Source organism: Phocoena phocoena, chromosome 12 (genome assembly GCF_963924675.1).
Source record: "Phocoena phocoena chromosome 12, mPhoPho1.1, whole genome shotgun sequence".
In the NCBI taxonomy this organism is placed as follows: domain Eukaryota; kingdom Metazoa; phylum Chordata; class Mammalia; order Artiodactyla; family Phocoenidae; genus Phocoena; species Phocoena phocoena.
Genome location: NC_089230.1, coordinates 49,502,152 through 49,521,086, shown reverse-complemented (window position 1 = coordinate 49,521,086; position 18,935 = coordinate 49,502,152). Strand labels below are relative to the sequence as shown.

Below are 18,935 nucleotides of genomic sequence, written 5' to 3'. Positions count from 1 at the left end.
AGAGAAAAACAAATACCGTATGGTAACACATATATATGGAATCTAAAAAAAAGGTTCTGAAGAACCTAGGGGCAGGACAGGAATGACGACGCAGACATAGAGAATGGACCTGAGGACACGGGGAGGGGGAAGGGTAAGCTGAGAGGAAGTGAGAGAGTGGCATTGACATATATATACTACCAAATGTAAAATAGATAGCTAGTGGGAAACAGCTGCATAGCACAGGGAGATCAGCTTGGTGCTTTGTGACCACCTAGAGGGGTGGGATAGGGAGGGTGGGAGGGAGATGCAAGAGGGAGGGGATATAGGGATATATGTATACGTATAGTTGATTCACTTTGTTATACAGCAGCAACTAACACAACAATGTAAAGTAATTGTACTCTAATAAAAAAAAAAGAAAAAAAAGAGAGTAGCAGAAAAACAAAAACAACAAAAAACAAAACAAAAAAGGAACGAAATTGGGTCATTTGTAGAGACGTGGATGGACCTAGAGATTATCATACTAAGTGAAGTAAATCAGGCAGAGAAAGACAAATATATCACTTATATGTGGAATCTAAAAAAAAATACAAATGAGCTTCTTTACAAAACAGACACACACTCACAGATTTAGAAAACAAACTTATGGTTACCAAAGGAGAAAGGTGCAGGGGAAGGATAAATTAGGAGGTTGGGATTAACAGACATACACTGCTATATATAAAATAGATAATCAACAAGAACCTTCTGTATAGCACAGGGGACTCTACTCAATACTCTGTAATAACCTATATGGGAAAATAATCTGAAAAAGAATAGATATATGTATAACAATCACTTTGCTATACACCTGAAACTAATATAACATTGTAAATCAACTATACTCCAACGTAAAATAAAAATTGAAAAAAGACTTCTATGCATTTTTTTATCTTACATTGCTGAGATTTTATATATGTGTAAAATATATATGTTTTAAATATGTGTCTTTTTTTTTGCAAAAAGCAATTTTATTTACTTACCTCCTCTTCTTTCCTTTTTTTCTCTCTCTCTATTATAAGTTCAGCCCTTCTTTTAGAAATCATGTCATCCTGTTAAGGAAAGAGACATTAAAAAATATTAATGGATAATAATAAAATTACTTTTTACAAAAAATTTATTTAATTCATTTATTTTTGGCTGCATTGGGTCTTCATTGCTGCATGCAGGCTTTCTCTAGTTGCAGCGAGCTACTCTTTGTTGCAGTGCACGGGCTTCTCATTGCGGTGGCTTCTCTTGTTGCGGACCATCGTCTCTAGGTGCACCAGCTCAGTAGTTGTGGCTCACGGGCTCAGTAGTTGTGGCTCACGGGCTCAGTAGTTGTGGCACACGGGCTTAGTTGCTCTGTCGCATGTGGGATCTTCCTGGACCAGGGCTCAAACCCGTGTCCCCTGCATTGGCAGGCAGATTCCCAACCACTGCGCCACCAGGGAAGCCCTAAAATTACTTTCTATATATTAATTTTTTTCCCAAAGGGGAATAATATTTGGGTAGAAGGATACTTTCCGGAAAAGCATGTGATAGTGGTAATTATGTCACTTACATCTTTGGACCTCTGGACCTCTTAACCAGCTACTTCTCTCCAGAGGGATAAACGGTACTTGGGATCAGTCACTTTTTCTGTAAACTTTAGAATTCCTTTTCAAAATGGATTACTTATTGTTTCCTTTGGTGGAGAGGTGGATTTTGTATATGGAGAAACAGGGAAATACTTAGAGGCTATTTGTTGAAAATGTTTGATAATCTTTCATCATATTATTAAGATGTAATTGCCTAAAGAATCCATGTGAGAAAAGCACATGTACTTTGGATGCATTCACACATATGGTGTATAGGTAGTCCTCCAGTCCTTCTAGGGGTCTCTAAATCTAATGCAATGAATAGGTCCTTTGATATGACCTTAAGGTTTGCATGAAAACTAACCAGCACCCCTTGGGTTTGGGGGCTCATTGGCTCAGGACTCTTGAAACTGGAGTCCTCTTAAATACTGGGAGATCAGAGAAGTGCCTTAAAGACAGGCCCTAGGGGCTCCGGTCTAGGCCATCAGGACTGTGCTCCTTTTATCTGACAATTACTGAGTATACATTTCAGATAATTTATGTTTTGTTGACATCCAAGAAATATTTGTAGATAGAATTCTAAAACTGAATTGAATCAAATTAATATAGTTCATGAGCCCCAGAGAGATTCTGTAGCTTTTCAGAGGGTAAGAGTTATAAAAACTCTAATTTCCTTTTTTAAAACCAGAGTTTTACCATAGGTGCTTTAACTGTAGAGTTATGAAAATACAGTCTCCTTTGTGTTTTCATAACATATAAGGAAACCACTGTATATACCAAAAAGAAATGCAAAGTATGTATAATAAAGCACACACATATTATGAGTCTGTTTTTTCCTCTGATCCTTTCACTCAAATAAGTAGTGGTCAGTGAAGTTTAACTAATTATTGCACGTCTGCCAGATGCCATCACTGTTCTGAGCACCGCACATGTATATTCTTTCATTTTCTGCTCAAAATATACTGCAAGGCGGACAGCATTATCCCACTTTATAGATGAGTTAATGAAGTCAGAAGGTTTAATTCACATAGTATAACACAGCTAGTGTGAGGATGGTGTAAGAAACTCCCAGATAAGGGTATGAGAAAGCACATTGTATGATGGAGCTGTAAGGAGGGTTTGTATTTGTTCCAACTGAGAAATAAAGTTAGAAAGAGGGTTTGGAACAGGATTGGGAGGGCTTTAAATGCCAGACTGAGGAGTTCAGATCTTAACAGAGTGACTTGATCAAAACAGAGTTTTAGGAAGATCAGGTGGCCCGAAGGATGGCCTGGAGGGTCCAGATATGAAGTCTGGTAGGACAATTAGGAGGTCATCGTAGGAGTGCCGGGTGTGAGGTGAAAAGAATCTGAACCAGGGCAGAGCTGTGGGTATGAGAAGAAAGGTGTAAATCTGCTCTTTCCTGTTCCATATCCCTAAAATCCTCAGGGCATGTGATGTCTAGGCTGGGGCTTGATTGCTTTAGAGCTGCTCCGTCCAGTATGGCAGCTACAAGTCACTTGCAGCTCTATTAAAATTAAATAAAATTAAACATTTGATTTCTCAGCCTCACCAACTAAATACATTTCAACTGCTTAATAACCACATGTGTGGCTAGTGGCTGCTGTATTGGACAGTGAAGATACAGAACATTTCCATCAGCACAGAGAGTTCTCTGAGAACACTGGTCTAAAGGTGCCAGATCCCACAAGGAGGTAACATGCAGCTGTGCTTTGGTATGCCCTCTTCTTTCTTTTCCATTCTCATGTTTATAGAGCCTCTTGCCTGGCAGACACTTTGGCCCACTTTCTTCAGAGATCAGCAGCAGAAAAGGGAAGGATGTCATGTAGAATGGTGTGAAGCTTGATGTCTTGCCACACCTCTCCTGACTTCCAGTTCTTGGATGGCTGAGAGATTAGCTTTGATTTTATGTGGGACAGGGATGGCCTGGGACGTGTAATCTTAGTGTGGTGGAGCAAAGGGATGGATGGCAAGATGGATAGAGGGATTTCCTTTGGCAAGATGAAAAGAACTTGACAACTGTGTCTGAGCAGTGACAGAGGAACTTCATGGTTTTAACACTTTGTTTATAATTTAATAAGTATCGAGTTGTGATAAGGTATTCAGTAATTTAAGTCACAGTAGCTCAAAATTGGAACTAACTGATTAGCTCTCTGACACTAAAGAGAGCTTTCTTCCATACTCTCCCTGCCAAATGTCCACTCAGTCTACGCTTATCTATTGACAAGTGGCTCACTGCCTTCGGTCTTTGTTCTTTTTGGAAAGTCTTACTAATAATGAAATACATCTCCCTGTACCTTCCTCCTACCAATGGTGCTTCTTTCCCCTGTGGCCACATGGAACAACGACATACTCTCTTCAGTATAAAAGACCGTCGCATAATTTAACACAGTTCTCATGTCCCATCTTGGTCTTCCTAGTTCCAGATTTGAAAGCCCTATTCTTTCTACTCAACCCAGATCTATAAATGTGTCCTTTCAAGACAGGTCATACATATGGAATGAATCATAGAGTATGTACTATTTTCTTTGCCTGGCTTCATTTACTCAGTATAATGATTTTGGTAGTCATCCATATTGTAGGGGGTATCAATAGTAGATTCATTAAAAGTACTGAATACTACTCCATTATATGAATATACTATTTATTTTTCCAGCTTTATAAAATTGTAAGTTATTTAAAGCGTATGTCATGAAGATTTGATACGTATACATTGTGAAAGGACTTCTCCCATTTAGTTAATGAACACATCCGTCACCTCACATATTTATCTTGTGTGTGTGACAACATTTAAGTTCTACTCTCTTGCCAAATTTCAATTATACAGTAGTACAGTATTACCAACTATAGTCATCATGTCATACATTAGCTCCTTAGGTCTTATTCATCTTATAGCTGAACTTTTGTACCATTTTATCAACTTCTCCCCATTTCCCACACCTCCCAGCCCATGACAACCACTTTTCTAGTCTGTTTCTATGAGTTTGATTTGGTTTTAGATTCCACATACAAGTGATACCATGCAGTATTTGTCTTTCTCTGCCTGGCTTATTTAACTTAGCATAATGCCCTCAAGGTCCATCCATGTTGTTGCAAACGTCAGGATTTCCTTCTTTTCCATGGCTAAACAACATTCGTGTGTGTGTGTGTGTGTGTGTGTGTGTGTGTGTGTACACACACCACTTCTTTATCCATTGACCTGTTGGCAGACACAGGTTGTTTCCACACCTTGGCTATTGTGAATGCTGCTGCTATGACCATGGGAGGAGAGATATCTCTTTGAGATAATGACTTTGTTTCCTTTGGATATATATACCCAGAAGTGGGATTCCTGGATCATATGGTAATTCTATTTTTTAATTACTTGTGGAACCTCCATACTGATTTCCACAATGGCTGTACTAGTTGACATTCCTACCAACTGTGCACAAGAGCTCCTTTTTCTCCGCATCCTCACCAGCATTTATCTCTTGTCTTTTCGATTTTAGATACCCTAACAGGTGTGAGAGGTGATATCTCATTGTGGTTTTGATTTGCATTTATCTGATGATTAGTGATGTTGAGCACCTTTTCATGTACCTGTTGTCATTTGTATGCCTTCTTTGGAAGAATATCTATTCAGTTCATCTGCCATTTTAAAAAATTGGATTTTTTTTGATACTGGGTTGTATGAGTTCTTTATATATTTTGGATTTTAATCCTTTATCAGATATATGATTTACAAATACTTTTTCCCATTCCCTAGACTGCCTTTTTATCTTGTTGATGGTTTCTTTAGCTGGGCAGAAAATGTTTTAGTTTGATGTAGTCCCGCTTATTTAGTTTTGCTTTTGGTGTCAAATCAAAAAAAAAAACCATCATTGCCAAGATTGATGCCAAGAAGCTTATCCCCCTTTCTTATAGGAGTGTTAGGGTTTCAGGGCTTGTGTTTCAAGTCTTTGATCCATTTTGAGTAGATTTTTGGGTATGGTGTAAGATAGGTGTTCAGTTTTATTCTTCTGCAGCAGGCTATACAGTTTTCCCAGCATCATTTATTGAAGAAACTATCTTTTCCCCATTGTACATCCTTGGCTAGTTTGTCATAAATTAACTGACAATATATGCATGGGATTATTTCTGTGCTTTCTATTCTGTTAAACTGATTTATGTGTCTACAGTCTGCTATTGTACTGAATTTTTTAGTTCGGTTATTGTATTCTTCAGCTCTGTGACTTCTGTTTGGTACTTTCTTATATCTTCTATCTCTTGAAAATTTCACTTTGCTTATGCATTGTTCTCCTGATGTTGGTGAGCATCCTTATGACTATTAGTTTAAACCCTTTATCAGATAAATCACTTATCTTTGTTTCAGTAAGGTGTGTTTCTGGCATTTTATCTTGTTCCTCCGTTTGGAACATATTCCTCTGTTTTTTTCATTTTCTTTGACTCTATGTGTTGGTCTCTGCCCATTAGATAAAATAGCCACCTCTCCCTGTCTTGACAGAGTGGTCTTGTGTGGAAGATGAACACAGCTCAGGCTGGCCCCCACTCTTGGCCATCTCTTAAGCCTTTGTACTTGTTTAAGCCACTTTATTTGTTTTAAGTGGCTCCCTGTGCTCCAGTGTCTGGTATAAGGATACTTTGGTGCTACCACTATCTTTAATTTTACTTGCCTTGGAGTGAGAAACATTAACATGTAGATAATCATAAAGCCCTCAAATAATTCTTACCTCTTTAATTATAAATTGTCTTAATATTTGATGAAAATGTTTTCATACTGAATGTGGTATTAAAATCAGAAAACTACATTTTTGTAAAGACCACTTTATAAACCGGATAAATGCTGAACACATTCACTCTCATGCTTTTTTTTTTTAACAGATACATACCTTGATTTTTGCTTTCATTTCTTTGATGAGTTTTTTCCTTTCTAATTTCTTCTTTTGTTTCACTTTCCACTTTCCAATTTGGGTAGGAAGGAGGCGATCAGAAATATCTTGATAATCAACTTGTATAAAAACAGCAGCATCTGGGAAAAACCCATACTCCCCCAGAAACTGGACCTCATCAGGATATTGTGGGAAACCATCTAATACAAAACCTGTGGAACTAGGTGGAAATTTTATAATTTACTTTATTGGCTTAAAATATTATAACTATTGATTTAAAAATGAAAAAAGTACTGATAACTTTCAACTTTACATAAGACACCCAATGAATAACCAGTTTCCTATAGTACCTTTTAATCTTTTAATATTTCTACATGCTGTTTCTTCTCCCAAATGCACTGAGTTGGATTAAAATGATAATATTTTATATTTATAGTATAAAAGTACTGTCAATCAGTTTATAGACAATTACTATTAATTAGAAGACTACTAAAAGTTGTGAGAAGATCACAGGGAAAGAGAAAATAAGTTCTCTATTTGGGACAAGTGACCAGCCTAATGAATGTGTCACCGTTTACATAAAGAGTTTACTTGGCTGCCCTCTACCCCTTTATTGAGAATCCTTACCCTTTAGTCATTTTTCTTCTAATGATGTTTCTTTTCATGGGAAAGTTCATAACCCTCTTCCCTGGCTCCCTTTGTAACCAGCGACAATTATTAATGCTGTCTTGGCTCATGTGTAAAATGATCGTATTCAGACAGGATCATCAAACTTGCTCAAGTATGATGAAACTTTAAGAATCATGAAAATAACTTGGAATGTTAACACATTTTCATTAGGGAGTATTTATAAAAACAATCAGGCTTGGAGAACCTGGCTTGGTTTAGTTGAGAGGTTTAATATTGGTCCCTTTTTGAATGGAAGTTTATCTCGTTTATCTAAGATTTGGTTTAACTATTTATATTTAAATATACGTTCTCTTCTTCAAAGGAATAGGACTTTCATGAACATTTGACAGTTTCACCTCTTAACTGTCATTTAGAAATGTGGTTTTCTTTCTAATTAAGTGGGCAAATTTACATATATTGGCCGTAAGATATGTGTTTTCTTTAGAGGTGCCTTCAGCAAAGTCTCTTCTGTTCTAGCTGTTACTTCTTTGTCAATTACATCAAAATCTTTTACCCCTACACCCAAACTTTCTTCTGAGTTTTGATTTAGAATTTTCAACAAGCTGCCTAGTTTCTCCATCTGAATGCCCTTCAGGAATTATATATGCATCATACTGTCAAAAAATCACGCTCACTATTACCCTTCCACACAGCTCTTCCTCTGACTCACTAGTATCCAGGTGCCAAACTTCAGAGACATCCTTCAACTCCCTCTTGCTTCTCACATACAAAACCGAAGTAATGTAACTAATGTAATTAGTTACATTAGATCTCTAGGACAGAAGCCTTTTTAAAACATGTTTTTTCCTGATTATAAAAGCAATAAATCTCACTACAGAAAAATCAGAAATAAAGTGATGAAAAAAGGACAAAATTATCTGCAACCTCATATCCAAGAGGTTACTGACATTTTGTTTTGTTTCTTTCTAGTTGGTTCTTCATTTGTTCAACTTTCTATCATATTATAAATAACTTTGTATCCTTTTTTAACATAACCGTTGTATAATAAAATTTCTTATGCTATTACAGTCTTCATTGTAATAAGTTTTAATGTAGTGCTAATGTTCAGCTATTTTATTTAGGCTATTACAATTTCCCTTTTACTTTTCTTCAATCCATACGCTTTTTTTTGGTTATTTTTTAAATGTATGTGAGGTCAGGAGCTAAGTTAATGAAGAAAAGCCCATGACTATGTTGCTGCCAGAAACATGCCTAAGTTTACTACGACTATTGATCTAATTTAGGGAACAAGAAATTAAAATTAAAGTGACTAATAATCCCACTACTTGGTTAGGCCAGGGACTAAGTGAAAGAGAGTGACCAGAGGAGGACTGGGACCTGCCAGTTATTTGAATTCTCTAATGATATAGTTTTCTTATCTCCAGAATGAGAAAATAAACTTTCTGTCCCAGAGGGAAGTTGTAAGGATTAAGGAAATTAATATGAATAAAATATAGGAGAACAGTATCTGGCACACAGTAAGTTCCATACAAGTGTTTGCTATTATCAGTACTGTAAGTATCATTTCACTTTCTTCTGGTGGATACCGAGGTAAGAGATTCTGGTTAGGAAATCGAGGTGAAGCCTTAAACTCTGGTGGCCTGGAATTCTTAGTTTGTCCTGTATGGTGTCAGGCTTGTTCCTGGCTGTTGGTAAAGGGATGAGACTATGGACAGCTATTTAGCGGTGTGAACAACCACTGCAAAAAAAACAAAGAGCGTTGCTCATCAACCAGTTATACAGGGGTTAAGTCACAACCCACTGCAGTCACCTACCGACAGCGTACCCTGAAAAGAATTCAGGATGAATAAACAGGATGAGGCACTCTGTCCTTTGGATAAACAGGCCCCTAGATAGTTAAATGCATATCTCAGGAAGAATTTCAATGACCCCAGATTCTTGCATTTTCCCATACATAGAAAAGCACTAAAATCATTAACTTGGGATATCTGTTCTTTGTGATTAGCAGCAATCTTTTACCAAGATATATGCTTAACTACATGTATATCCTAGCCAAGAAATTCATACATGTGTACTGGCTCCTCCCCTACATCTTTGGAACAGGTCTTCAGAGCTACCTCCTTGGCTATAGTCCTCAGTAAGACCCTGAATAAAATTTAAACTCACAACCCTCAGGTTGTGCATTATTCTTTGCGTTGACAGTGGAATTAACTAATTGTTAAAAGACTACAAGGCAAAGAGTCTGGTATGTCATGAGTGTACACAGGTTTAGAATATGGATCCTTAATCACAACTACACATTATAATCCCCTGGGGAGCTCCAATGCCCAGGCCCCAACCTCACACCTCTAAAGATTTTGATTCAATTATTTTGGGGTGGGGTCCCTGGCATCAGTATTTTTAAAATAATCCTCTAGATGTTTTTTTTTAATTTATTTAGTTACTTATGGCTGCATTGGGTCTTTGTTGCTGCATGCCAGCTTTCTCCAGTTGCGGCAACCAGGGGCTACTCTTTGTTGTGGTGTGCGGGCTTCTCATTGCGGTGGCTTCTCTTGTTGTGGAGCACAGGCTCTAGGCGCACAGGCTTCAGTAGCTGTAGTTTGTGGCCTCTAGAGCACAGGCTCAATAGTTGTGGCACGGGCTTAGTTGCTCCATGGCTGTGGGATCTTCCTGGACCAGAGCTCCTGGACCAGTGTCCCCTGCGTTGGCAGGCGGATTCTTAACTCCTGCGCCACCAGGGAAGTCCCTAAATAATCCCCTAGATGTTTTTAATGTGTGGAATCACTAGTTTACATGAGAGTAAAGGAGAAAATTCTTAAATTTATGTTGGATTACGTTTTTAACTTTTAAGAATAAATCAAATAAAAGTCAATAAATGTATAAAAGCCTATATAAATTAAGATACCGTATCGGTTCCTTAAACCACCACTCAGAGAGAATTGCTTCAAGGATTTCGGGAGGCAATGGTTCATTTTCTGTTAGATTTAATCTGATTGCTTCTTCTTCTTCTGTAAGCTGTACTTCCTGAGGCTACAAACAAAAATCAGAAAACAAAACAAAAATTTTAAACTGTATATTAATAAATAATACTATGTTACATAGTTGATTAGGATAAGAACTGTCTTTCTCAGGTCAGTTTTTTCAAAAGTATTTATGTATTTATTTATTTTGGCTGCACTGGGTCTTAGTTGCAGTACATGGGATCTTCGTTGCAGCATGAGGACTCTTAGTTGCAGCACGCATGCAGGATCTAGTTCCCTGACCAGGGATCGCACCTGGGCCCCCTGCACTGGGAGCACGGTGTCTTAACCACTGGACCACCAGGGAAGTCCCTCAGGTCATTTTTTATACTGTTGCTCATAAACATTTAAAAATCTGAGCTCTTTTCTTTAAACCAATATTTAATATGGTTTTAAATATTAAATGATAATTACTATTGCTAAGAGGAGTTACTAGCAATTAGCATGACTGATTTTCATACATGGTCTCAGGATACCTGTCTCATTATTTTTACTAAAATCTTGTTCAGTCTATATCACACACCTATAAAGCTTAACTGATTTTTGTCGTCTATCTTATAATTATTCAACCTAGATCCTGATTAAAGGATGGGCCAGGCAGGCAGTCATCTGGAGTATAATCTGTACCTGCATCCATTTATAGGAAATCATTTGAGAAGAAAAGGGTCCAGCTATATCAGAAATGGTTAAAAAGTGAGTTAGAATTAAGAACTTTCTCTTTATACCTCCAGATAGAAAACACCTAAGAGATATATACAAACTTTCTTATGAGGCATCATTAGAAATTAATATTTTGAGATCTCCACTGGTGCTGGGACAGATTTTTTATGACATTAAATAGAAAACGGAGAACACAATAATGGAAAACCTTACAGTCTAGGTCAGACATATCAAATAGCATAGTCCCAAATAAATGCTATATAACACTCTTGTCAGGAAAAGCTTTTCTGTTTTTTATTGGAGTCATGTAAAACTCAGTATTTTATATTCTAGATGAGCAGTAAAATCTGTATTTAACATATGGGGAGGATGATTCTTAAATGATTTTTATGGGCTATTTTTTTCTTCTTAGAAACTTTATAGAGTTTGTTTCTTTTTTTTTTTAACATCTTTATTGGAGTATAATTGCTTTACAATGGTGTGTTAGTTTCTGCTGTATAACAAAGTGAATCAGCTTATATTCTTCTCCCCCAAAGTAACACCAGTAAGCACAGTTATCTGCAAGGAGAGTATTAGTATTCCTACCAGCTTCTTTGTATTTTCTTCCTCAATTGTAACATTGGCCTGAATTGCAAGCTCTTCAAGTTCTTGTTTTGCAAATTGTTCATCCTCAGATTCGTCCTCAAATTCAGGTCCAACTTTCTTCTCAGTTTTAAGCATTAATTTTTCTTGAAGAAATTCTTCAAACTGGATATGAAAAATGCCCAATTCTTCTGCCAACTGTCTTCCACATACAGTTTTACCAGAGCCATGGGGGCCCAAAAGGCAAATTCTTAATGGAGGAGCCTGCCACAGGGGGTGGGTCAGGGGGTTGTAGGATAGAAGGAGAGTGAAGAAAAGGAAGCTTTGAGAATTTAGAAAACGTAAGGCGTATTATTAACTGCCCTCCCTAAGACTGAATTATCACTTCACAAACTCAAGGATGTTTCAGCATTAGGGTACCAATTAACATGATTCATTGCATCAACCATGGTCCTCAGGGATCATCAACAACCATAGAGAATCTTGATATCAAGTGCCAAAAGGCATTTAATAAAATTAAATTAATTTTGTTCCTTTAAAAAAGTTTTAATTAAGGAAGAATGGAAAGGCACTTCCTTAGCACGATAAAAACAACAACAACAAAACCTCTCTACCAGACAAAAAGCCCATTGATACTGGAACACTAGGGGTCCCTTCATTAACTCCTGTAATCTCTGTATTGGAGACAGGGAAGCCCCAAAACCAGAGAACCCACAGAGATCCAGATGTATGGATTGTCCATTGATGCTCAAATTGTCGAGAACAACAGTGAGAGTTGGGATGGAGGAGTAGGGAAATCTTTTGTGAATGTGGGGAAATGACCATGATATTGGTAGGTGACGGCAAGGAGGGGTGGGAGATGGTGATATATCTGGATGGAATAAGCCTCCAAGGGGCTGGCAGTAACGGACTTCGAGTAGCAGAGGGAAGCAAGGAGCACAGTCTCATCACCTTCTGTCCTTGTGAAGGAAAGGTTCAGAGAAGAGTTTAAAGGTGCAAGTATACCAGAGAAATACAGGGGAAAGACGAGTCAGGTATCTTGAGGAATAGGGAAATTTAAAAAGAAGAAAGAAATTTAAGAGATTTAAGAAGATAGCAAGTCCACAAAAGAATATCTGAAAACAGAAATATCAGAGAAAAGAAAGAGATCTTAGAGATTGAAAATGTGACTGCTGAAGTAAAAAGTTCAGTAGTACTGTGAAATTCTAAGATTCCCTAGCATGAAAAACACATGACTTCAGATTAAACATGTACCATGTGTCCAGTGCAATGAATAAAAAAGATTCTGGACAATTTTAAGAACACAAGATAATGAAAAGAAGCTCTTAAAAGCTTTCAAATATTTAAAAAATGAAGCTGACTTACAAAGAAATTAAAATCAGCCTAGTGACACTGGATGCTACCTCACAATAAAGCAATACCTTTAATATTCTAAAAAGGAATGATTTTCAACCTAAACTCTATGTCCATACTAATTGTTACACATATATGAGAACCAAATGATGACATTTTCAGATATGAAGAAAGTTAGTTGAAAATGTGTTTCAGCAAAACAAGGCTTTGAAAAACCCACAAAAGCAAGAGGAAGACATGATGTAAATATCCGTTGACTTTGCCACCCAGCATTTATTCACTCTTCTTCTGTTAACCACATCTGGATTCCCCCCAGGAGACCACCCTTCATCCCTCTCAGTTTATGTGCTTCCAGTGGAACTGATTCCATCATTAGTCAAAAAATTGGGCATGACATTAAAAGATGCTCAACATCACTAATCATCAAGGAAATGCAAATCAAGACCACAGTGAGATATCACCTCACAGTTGTCAGAATGGCTATTGCCAAAAAGACAGGAAACAAGTGTTGGCAAGGATGTGCACTGTTGGTGGGAATGTAAATTGGTGTAGCCACTATGGAAAACAGCATGGAGGTTCCTCAAAAAACTAAAAATAGAACTTTCTTGTGATTCAGCAATTCCACTTCTGGGTATTTATACGAAGGAAATGAAAACACTAATTAGAAAATATATATGTACCACTATGCATTTCTTTGCAGCGTTTATTTGCAATAAACAAGATATGGAAGCAACCTAAGTGTCCATCGATAGATGAATGGTTAAAAAAGATGTGGTACACACATGCACACATAATGGAATATTACTCATCCATAAAAAAGAATGAAATCCTGCCATTTGTGACAACACTGATGGACATAGATGGTATTATGCTAAGTGAAATAAGTCAGGCAGAGACAGACAAATGCTGTATGATTTCACTTATATGTGGAATCTAAAAATCAAAACAAACAAACATAACAAAACAGAAACAGACTCATAGACATACAGAACAAACTGGTGGTTGCCAGAGGGGAAGGTGGGTAGGGAGATGGGCAAAATAGGTGAAGGGGATTAAAAGGTACAAACTTTCAGCTATAAAATAAATATGTCCAGGTTGGCTGTACAGCATAGGGAATATAGTAAACAATATTGTAATAACTTTATATGGTAACAGATGGTTACTAGACTTAACTTGGTGATCATTTCACAATATACGTAAATGTAAAACCACTATGTTGTACACCTGAAACTGATATAATATTGTATGTCAATAAAAAAAGAACTGGTCATGTGATAAGATTTAAGTCAGTTGATGAATCACTTGAGAAAAATAATGAAAAAGAGAATGGTGAATAGTGAAAATAGAGTGGTATGAAATTATGTAGGTGCAGTCTCACACCATACTTTTGAATCACATTTTAAATCCCTCAGTGATGAAACTGCTGAAGTGACACCTCACTCATCCATAGGCTAAACCTCTGGCAGACAGAGCTGTGTGGAATTCAGAGTGGATAAGTAGCTAGGAAGTGAAGGGATGTAGATACATGACAATTTGCAGAAAAAGTGTGGACTCACCATTAAGATTTCAGGCTTTTGTCCACAGGGTTACGAGTAAAACAAGTCAATAGATCGCAAGTAGTGAAACAGACTAAGAGGAAAACAAAACACCAAAAGAAGACAAAAGGCCACATTCCTAAGTGACTCCCATCACCAGCAGGGCCAGGGCACAACCATCGGCATACTTCAGTCATGCCTATGGGACGATTTAGGTCCATGAAAATGGCCCAAATTATCCAGAAGAGTTTAAATTGTGTTTTATAAGTTCTGTTTAACAAGGCATTAACGTTACTGAAAGTTATGACAGTATATTGTGATTTATATATCTTGATCTTGTAGTCCCATTCTAAGGAATTATACTAATAAAATAATTAAGAGAAACGAAGGATCATATGCCCAAAGATTTCCTAAGTACTATTTCATATCCACAATGGCAAACTCACACTATAAAAATTACTGTGAAAAAATGTCTAACAAGAAATTAGATGTTAAAATGGTATGTCAAAATGATTAGGCAATAAAATAAATCCAATACATTTACACACAGTAAATTCAGCTGTGACTTTCTACTTCAGGTAAAAAGATACCATGTGTTGGTCTGACACAGGCATTACTGAAGAAATCCAAATAGATAATTAGATTATGTTATATTCCAAAAAGTTGTTCTTGGAACCTAGATATTTCCATACCATTATATTAGATTGGGGACTTCACTACTGAGTAAAATGGTGGAGGTTGGTAATAAGTCCCTAAAAATGTACGCAGGAGCGATTGTCAGGAGGCGAATATTGTTTTCACCTTTAATGGTTCATCATGAGCCACGTACTCTTCAGGTTGCTCCAAAAACTTTTCTTTAGCCTCAGGACTTGAAAAGTAATAGATCTTTTCTCGATATTTAGCTGCTTCTTCTGTGCTGCCTGGTTGTAGGACGAAGTTTTCTTTGAGAGCCACTGGACAAAAGTGCTTTGTATCTCCCAAATGCCTTCTCTTCTCTTTAATTCTATCTTCATTCTAGAAATATTATTCAAAGTTTGGAGAACACTATTAATGTATTATTCATGTAATACTAAAGAGGGAATTATAAAAAATGCAACTTGAATAGTATTTAATCCATAACAATATCCATTTAAAACAATCCACAAAAGATCAGTTCTTATACTATTTAAATTAATCAAAAAAATCAGGTTCTCATATCCCTCTGAGTTCACATCCCAAGCGTCTTTATTTTATAAAGAAAATGAAGCAGCACTGAGAATGAAGGCATCCCCAGCCCTCTACAGACAAATGTGTAATAAAAACACCTATTATGTGCTGGTGCAGGGTCACTGTGAGGTCAGTTTCTAAAATAAAATTATTTCCAAGAAGTAAAAGCTGAGTCAGGGCCGCAACTTCTTACCCATTGAAAATGAAATGGGAGATGCCTCAGGATTTGCTTTGTTTCCTACTCAGTGGCTATATATCAAATAATTTGGAACTATTTTATTTTGTTCCATTGGAAATGTGTAATATATTTTATTTGTGATAGATGAAGAAACTGTGTGTAAAGTCCCTTAAGGACTCTTGCAATTTATTTAAAGCAAAGTACATTTAAAAAATAATTTTGTGTGTTGTACAATACACGCTTGCTGTAAAAGCATTCAAAACTTATCACAATGCATAAAGTGAACATTTCCTCTCACCTTCTTCCTTACAATACTATATTGACACTCAGTAGTTTTATGTGTATCCTTCCAGACCTCTTTTTCTAAGTTTATCCTACACATCTATATACAAAAACAGACACAAATACATTATTTCTAAAAATACCAATGAAATAATACTTTACATGATTATTCTACAACACACCTCTTCCACCCCCCCAAGCAAGATATAATAAACAACTTCCTGTAAAGGAGCAAAAATAAGACTAATCTCTACTTTTCTTGTGTCATTCTTGTTCAATTTTTGTGTCAGGGTTATGCAAGGTTCAAAATGAGCTGGAAAGTACTGATGTTTTTCTATGATGTGGAAGATTTAAATAACATAGGACTTACCTAATCAACAAGAACTGTCCTATAACTCCCTACAATTTTTTTGTTTGTTCAGCTTTTATCTTTCACCCTAAGCAAATTTTAATAATTCGTATTTTGAAAATGCTTTTCATTTTGACTTAAACATTTATTAAAGTTGTAATTTAAAACAACCATCTTTTAAAATCTGATTATATACCCCTTTCTATCTCAAATGTTATCTACTGCTCCTTCTTTTTACCTCATTCTACTTGCCAGAAGTTTGTCTATTTTATTGCTCTTGTCAGTGAACCAACTCTTCATTGTTTTTGAAGTTAGGCCTACTGGTTTTATTTTCCTATTTCATTAACTTTTGCCTTTAATCTCCTTTCTACTTTCTTTTGGTTTATTTTGTTATGCTTTTTCCTAGGTTCTTGAGTTGGATGCTTAATTTCTCCAGTCTTTCTTGTTTTTCAATAAATGCACCTAAAGTAAGGTTGCCAGATTTAGCAAATGAAAATGAAGGCTCCCCAGTTATATTTGAATTTCAGTTTAAAAAAGTGTGAGGTAGATGAGTGGTGGGTGACAAGGTTGGGGAGTCTTTTTGGAGCAAGGGATTCTGGGAAGATGGTGATCTACAGACTCTCTCTTCCCTTCTCTGCCACCTCCTCAGTGGTAAATAGCTGCTGGGGCAGGTGGCTGGTAACCATGGACATGAGGGGAGACAACTGTACAACACTCTTTACCGCTATGAGGGGGACGAGTACCTGGAGACAAACAACAGAGGAACAAGAGCATTAAGATGCCAAGTCTTTGGAGCAATTTTGCCTGTAGAAATCTGGATTTCCTGGGGGAATGTTAGCATCAACAACTACCACCCAGGAGTGTCTGTGGTCTCTGTGGCCTGCAAGAGACCAAGAAGGAGCTATATGGGCGGGAGGAGTCCTCCCTGACCCTGCTTCTGGGTAAGTATGAGGAATCCAGGTAGCTGAGCTTGTCTCAGGCCTCAGCAACAAAATAGGTGACCTATCTGCTGCTATGCTCCTGACCGATGGGGAGAAAAGTCACTTTGCCTTTCATAATTTTTGAGAATGTTGTCACCTAAAGCACTCCAGCAACAGTCCTGAACTCCACTGAGCCAAAAAAAAGAAAAAAAAAAAGAAACAAAGAAACAAAACAACCATCCTTCTCAGGAAGCCTGGCACACACTGCGAGATTAGTCAGATCAAACAGACCACAAAACTCTACAACACAGGCAGGGAAGAAACCCAATCTCAGAGTAGAAAAATGATGGAGACATTTACAGAGATTCATGTAAACACTAGAAAGAATTCATGAGCACCAATAAAATATGTAAATGAGCTGAGGAAGAGAGTGAGCACTTGTGGTGGAATCTGGCCCCCAAAGATCCCCAGAACCTGTGACTATGTTATTGTATGTGCGTGATTAAGTTAAGGCTATTGAGATGGGAGGACCATGCAGGTGGGTCCAATGTAATCACAGGGTCTTTATAAGAAGGATGCAAGAAGGTCAAAGGCAGAAGGAGATGAGATGATGGACAGTAGAGGTTGAAGTGATGAGTTTTGAAGATAGGGAAGAGGCCATGAATCAAAGAATGCAGATGACCTCCAGAAACTGGGAAAGATAGGGAAAGGCTTCTCCTCTAGAGGAAGGAACATAGCCAACACTGATTTTAGCCCTCTAAAATTCATTTCAAAATACTGACTGTGAGAACTGTACAATAATTTGGGTATTTTAAGCCATCAACTTCGTAGCAATTTGGTACAGCAGGAATAGGAAACTAATACTCCACTCTAGAGACCCCAATGAATGTCTTAAATTAGAAGGCTGAGTCTACACATGTTTGAACAAACTCTACAAATGTAAGAACAAAAAAGTAAGAGATGGAAAATTTGAGGGAAAAGATAAAATATTTGGAGGATAGATCCAAGAGACCTAACTGGTATTAGGTATTGTGGAAGGAAAAAATGGAAGAGATGGAGGAGAGGCAGGAATTAATTTGCCACAAGTAGAGAAAGAAATAACCTCAGATTTAAACACAAGCCAAGTGCAGGCAGAACTGATAAGGAAAAACAAACACCTGGACACACCTTGATGCAATTTCTGATCTCTGAAGCAACATTAGAACTGTTGTTTCTTTTTCTATTTGTGTGGCAAAAGCGAAATATCTTTGCTGTTGATCTTTCTTATTGTAAAAACACTGCATCTCGAATGTTAAAAAATCAGACAATATAGATAAGTATTTATCTATATTATTACTTGTGAGTCCATCACTCAGAGATAACCACCATTAACACATTCAACAGCTTGACTGAGGTATAACTGACATTAAAACACTTACATACTTAGTTTATAATTTGATAAGTTTTGACATATGTTTGATCCATGAAACCATCACCACAGTCAAGATAATAAACAGATTTGTCAACTGCATAGTTTGCTCCTGCCTCTTTGTAATCCGTCCCTCCTGCCTCTATTTGCCTCCTATCTGCCCCATCCCCAGACAACAACCGCTCTCTTTTCTATCACTATAATTAGCCTGCATTTTCTAGAATTTTATGTAGGTGGAATCACATAGTACGTATTCTTTTTTGGTCTGGCTTTTTCTCTTAGCATAATTGTTTTGAGATGCATCCAGGTTGGTGTCTGTATCAGTAGATCTTTTATTTATTTTTCTGTGTGTGCTATTCCAGGT

General features: G+C 37.0%; 1 protein-coding gene across 2 annotated transcripts in view; it reads right to left on the bottom strand.

Annotated features, from left to right (window-relative positions):
- AK9 (adenylate kinase 9) overlaps window positions 1–18,935 on the bottom strand; it is a 117,590-nt gene that overhangs the window by 23,386 nt on the left and 75,269 nt on the right. For both annotated transcript variants that reach the window (XM_065888941.1, XM_065888940.1), the window contains 5 exons: window positions 15,030–15,242; window positions 11,344–11,604; window positions 9,984–10,108; window positions 6,449–6,668; window positions 1,005–1,073 (listed from right to left, as the gene is read on the bottom strand). In XM_065888941.1, the coding sequence (XP_065745013.1) occupies window positions 1,005–1,073; window positions 6,449–6,668; window positions 9,984–10,108; window positions 11,344–11,604; window positions 15,030–15,242 (888 nt within the window). The remainder of the gene's footprint in view (window positions 1–1,004; window positions 1,074–6,448; window positions 6,669–9,983; window positions 10,109–11,343; window positions 11,605–15,029; window positions 15,243–18,935) is intronic.